The 4,828-nt window shown below is 58.0% G+C and overlaps 1 protein-coding gene across 1 annotated transcript in view; it reads right to left on the minus strand.

Annotated features, from left to right (window-relative positions):
- Nucleotides 1–356: 356 nt before the first annotated feature.
- Nucleotides 357–4,828, minus strand: part of LOC103913899 (lamin-A-like) — a 6,297-nt gene continuing 1,825 nt past the window's right edge. Inside the window, exons 2-11 of the mRNA XM_009320479.1 lie at nt 4,542–4,667; nt 4,248–4,418; nt 4,019–4,144; nt 3,691–3,911; nt 3,397–3,601; nt 3,162–3,269; nt 2,852–2,971; nt 2,667–2,765; nt 1,089–1,346; nt 357–484 (exon numbers count right to left, since the gene is read on the minus strand). Of these exons, the coding sequence (XP_009318754.1) occupies nt 452–484; nt 1,089–1,346; nt 2,667–2,765; nt 2,852–2,971; nt 3,162–3,269; nt 3,397–3,601; nt 3,691–3,911; nt 4,019–4,144; nt 4,248–4,418; nt 4,542–4,667 (1,467 nt within the window). The 3' untranslated portion in view covers nt 357–451. The remainder of the gene's footprint in view (nt 485–1,088; nt 1,347–2,666; nt 2,766–2,851; nt 2,972–3,161; nt 3,270–3,396; nt 3,602–3,690; nt 3,912–4,018; nt 4,145–4,247; nt 4,419–4,541; nt 4,668–4,828) is intronic.

Here is a 4,828-nt window from a genome sequence, read left to right on the forward strand (position 1 = left end):
GCGGGTCCGCTCCTGCCCCGGCGCAACGCCCGACGCACGCAGGAGCGCGCAGCTCTGACGGGGATGGCTTTGCTTCTCCCAATCCTATATAAAAAGCTTTGGCAAAAAAGATATAAACTAAAGACCTATTAAACTACAATCTCTTCCTGCATGGCTGCTCGGGTAAACACAATTCCTTGGTGTCTTTGGCTGAAGTTTTAAAAAAATTTTGAAGCTGAAAAGCTTTTTTTGTTTGTTTTTTTTTTATAGAAATAGATTTTTTCTTTACAAAAAAAAATCAAAGCCTCTTTTAGCATCTTTCATATATATATATATATATAAAATTCCTGGTATAGAAAACAAAAAACCCAACCTTGGTTTTTGATATAATTTTTTTAAAGGAAAAAAAATTTCTTTTGCTTTGGGAAAAAAGCTGGAGATGGCCAGGAAACACAGGAATGGTGCCACAGAATTACATGATGCTGCAGTTTTGCACAGCCTGAGCCTGGGAGGAAGAAAGAAAAAGAAGAAAATTAAAAATAACCCTGTGTTACTGTCCATTTGCCCTGGCTGCGAAGGAGGCAGCACTGTCCAAGTGGGACCCTCTGGATGCCCATGGTGCCTGGGCCGCCTGTGCCCCGGCTTTCGTCTGCCCTGGCTCTTGGGGTATAACAAATACCCCTTGGCTGCGGTATTTATAGCACTGAAGTCAGAAATTTGAGACTTAGCGGTAATATACGAGGGTAACGATATTGACTAATATTGAGGGTATTAATATTCAAGTGCTGAAATATTCACGTTACCAGCATGAATAATGCTCGGCAGCGGTGGAACAAGAGCCGCGGAGGATGAGGGATGCTCCTCCGGGGCTGCCGAGGGGGCCGAGCATGGGATGTGGTGGGGAGACACTACGGCCACAGCCTTTTCCAGTCCCTCTCAGACTCCCTGCTCCCCTTACAAAGAGGCTTGGGCAAGCCCGAAGGTGCCAGAGGCAAGAGGAAAAGCAGAGAGGAGGAGAGAAGGGAGAGGAAGGGACCCCGCAGCGCTGCCTTGCTGAGAAAGGATGATGCAGGAACAGCCTGGATCCGGGGTCTGGAAACGGCACTAACCTGTCTACGGGGGTTGGAGTTCCCCAGGAGGTAGGACCTGGTCACCAGGCTGTCCCCAAGGCCGATGCTGCCGGAGTCGCCAATGCTGCGGTAGCTGCGGGTGACGGTCACACTGGAAGTGGACGAGCCCGAGGACATGGTGTTGATACCAGCGTTCTGGTTGCCCGACTTCTCAGCCGGCTGACCGCACGTGCCACAGACCACCGTGCGCGAGCGGAGGTTATATTCACCGGGGTCCCCAGAGGCACCGCAGCTACCCTAGATATGATGGGGGACAGACAAAACGACCTTGAGCACCCGCCCGAGCATCTTCTGCCTTGAGCACCCTGCCCTGAGGACCACGGCAGCACCGGTGTGACCCAGGAGGGCTCTTCAAAGTTAGTCTTCAAAGAGGGTCTGCACTCCACCCATCCTCTCCATCACGTGGTTTAAAAATAATAAATTATTATTATTATTATTGTATTTACAATCCCAAATTACTGGGGCTGGCACACTGCAGATGGGTGAACTGTCCCTGCTGCCCTGTCCTTGCACCCCGGGCTCTCAGCACACAGGAGACATCTTAACCGTGTTTCTCTTGTGCTTATCTAAGAGCATCCTCTTCCTCACTGCCTGGGAGAGTGCAGGCTGACTGCTTTCCAATGGGAAACTCGCTCTTGGAAAGGATTCAGCCCCCAGACGGATGGGCAGCACCGGCCCACAGGAGCTTGGCTCCTCCGCCCAGGGATAATCGATATCCGTCTCAGCGCGGCTCTTCAGATCCAGAGAACTCAAAGGAAAGCGGATGATCGACGCCCCATCCTGCTCCTGTCACACAGAGCACTGGGGAGTGGCATCTGGAAGATTTTTCGCCAGCGTTGAGGCACAGCGTGGCGGTGACGGCATCTCTCTGTGCGCGATTCCTGTGGGCATCTCGTGTGCAAGACAGATCTCTCCCCGCGGGATGGGCTGGTGGGGGCTCCTGGGCTGCAGCCAGGGACGTTTTCTTTGATATGGGGAGAAGCGGCTGCAGCTCTGCTCCTGGCACGCTGCCTGCTCTCTGCCTGCTGCCTGCTCTCTGCCTGCTGCCTGCTCTCTGCCTGCTGCTCTTCCTGGTGCATATTCCAGCTCCGTGAGGGGAGCGATGGGCTGAGACGAAGGACAAAGTCACCTCTGGATTTGTTCCAGCACCCTTGTGAAGCGGAGAGGATGAAGCAGCTGCCGCGGAGCAGTGTCATCCATCAACTTCCCACCGTCCTGTCCTCCACCTCCAAGCGATGCGAGGTACGAGCTCAGCCTCCCTCCCGACTCCTCCAGCCCTTTTCGCAGCAGGTCAAGGTTGCTCAGGGTTGGAGATTACTTCCAGCAAGGTCTCTAGAGCTTTTTTGGCAAGCAGTAATCTTCTCCAGGTGCCAGAGGTCTGTTGACTTCTCCCGTGTGGTCGTTTCCACAGCAGCCTCCCAACTGCCTTCTCCCATAAGGCCTGATCCTGTGTGATGCTGAGCTGCCTCCCACCCTGACTGGCACCGGACCCGAGCTCCCCCAGCATCCCTGCGACAGAACCCCTGGGACCAGCACCTTCCCTGGTGCCGTACTCACGTGGTGATGGCGGTGGTGGATGTTAACTTCATTGTCGTCCTCATCCTCATCTTCATCGTTGATGATCACGGTGCGGACCAGTTTCCGCATGGCCACCTCCTGCGGGGGACAGGAAAGGAGTTGGAGGGGTTCGGCGTCTGCCAACCCTCCTGTGCCCTGACCCGGTGCTGCCGTCAGGCTCTCACCTCCCCGTTGGAGTTGATCAGGGCAGTGCGCAGGCTGTCCCCAGAGCCCCAGCTGCTCTGGGCTTTCCACACCACGTTGCTGGGGGGACTATGGGTCGCCCCAGCCCCCGAGGCCCAGATCTAGGGAGAAAAGCACAGAGAAAAGCAATGTCTCAGGTCTGCAGAGCCCAGACCCCGGGGACGTGGGTCCGTCCCCCCAAAAAAAGCCATGCGCCAAGGAGCCTACGCCCTGGCTCCAACCGCTCCACATCACCAACAGCCCAGCTGGGTTTGGGATCTCGGCTGGATTCTTCACCGGGCAGTGACTCACCGTGACCACCTGGCCAGCCTTCAGGGTGAACTTTGGGGGGAAGCGGTAGGTGATGGGGGGATCGTCTCCGTTCTGCCGCTTGATCTGCCAGTTCCCCATTGCCTGGTCCTGCGAGAGAGTGAGCAGCAACCCTGAGATCCCCTGATTCCTCCCCAGCTTGTCCCGGTTCACCTCCTGCCCATGGGGTGAAGTGGGGCTGAACTGCACCCCGAGGGATCCCCGAATGCAAACGCACCTCATTGGATTTGTTCCTGAGACGGACAAATCTGCCCTCCAAGTCCACCTCCTCCACGCCGACGCGGCCGCTTGTCCGGGCGTGGTGGGAGAAGCTGGGTCGCCTCTCACTGTCCTCCAGCTTCCTCTTCTTGGAGGAGCCCGGGGTGGACAAGTGGCTACGGGATCCACCTCTGTGGGAGGAAGGGCTAGGGGACAGCCTCAGCCTGGGCAGGAGGAGAAGGGTAGATGGAGCCAGTGAGAACACGAAGGCTGGGACTCCCATAGCCCACCAGGTGCAGCGCCCCGTGCTCACCGCTCCTCCTCGCCCTCCAGCAGCTTGCGGTAAGCGTTGATCTCCATGTCCAGAGCCAGCTTGATGTCCAGCAGCTCCTGGTACTCGTCCAGCTGCTGCTGCATGCGTGCCCGCATCTCGGCCATCTCCCGCTCTTTGTCGGAGAGCAGGCGCCGGTTGGTCTCGCGTTCCCTGGCCAGAATATCCTCCAAATCATGCAGCTTCGCCTCCTTGGCGGCCAGCTGTGTGGGGAGGGAAGGTGAGGGTGGCTGCTCCACCTGGGGCCATCCCCAGGAGGGGACCGTCCCCAGGGGAGGACGTCCACAGGAATCCCTCGGTCCTGACTCACCTGCTTCTGCAGCTGGCTGACTTCAGAGGACAGGTTGTCAATGCGGATGCGGGTTTGCTGCAGCTCCTCGTGGGCAGCACCCACCATGTTGCTGTTCCTCTCAGCCGACTGCTTGGCGTTCTCCAGCTGGAGGACAAGACGGGTGGGTTAGCATCCTCAGCACCCTCTGCCCACCGGCACTCCGCAGGGCAGGGTGGGAAGAGGACGGCGGCGTGCAGGTGCTGCTCACCTTCGCCCCATAGGTCTTCTCCAGTTCCTCCTTGTAAAGCCTGATCTGGGCTTCGTGCTGGCTCCGCAGCTCCTGCAAGGCTTCAGAGAGCTTGCTCTCAAACTCCCGCTGCCGCCCGTTGTCGATCTCCACCAGCCGGGTCTCGTGGCGGCGCTTGGTCTCCCGCAGCTCCTGGGGACAGGTCAGGGGACACAGTGTCACCTCGGGGTGGGATCGGCTTGGGGATGGGGACACAACAGACGGGAGGCGTTATCCCAAGCGAGCCTGGCACCACAGCGGCTCATCGTGGCTCACCTCACTGTAAATGTTTTTCTGGAATTCGAGCTCTTCCTTCAGCGTCTGCAGCCGGTTCTCAGCATCCACGCGGCGCAGCATCTCATCCTGCAGCTGCTTCTTGGCTTCGCTCAAGGCGCTCTCCAGCTGCAGGGAATTGAGAAGGGCCGTCACGGCCGGCTCCTGGGGACTATCCAGGCCCAGCACCCGGCGCTGGCCGGGGACCTACCACCCAGCCGTGCCTCTGCCCCGCAGTCCCCTGGCACAGAGGGGACCTGGGGGGAGCCTGGGGCAGTTGGGGACAGGGC

The sequence above is a fragment of the Pygoscelis adeliae genome, unplaced genomic scaffold (assembly GCF_000699105.1).
Source record: "Pygoscelis adeliae isolate BGI_AS28 unplaced genomic scaffold, ASM69910v1 Scaffold153, whole genome shotgun sequence".
Lineage (NCBI taxonomy): Eukaryota > Metazoa > Chordata > Aves > Sphenisciformes > Spheniscidae > Pygoscelis > Pygoscelis adeliae.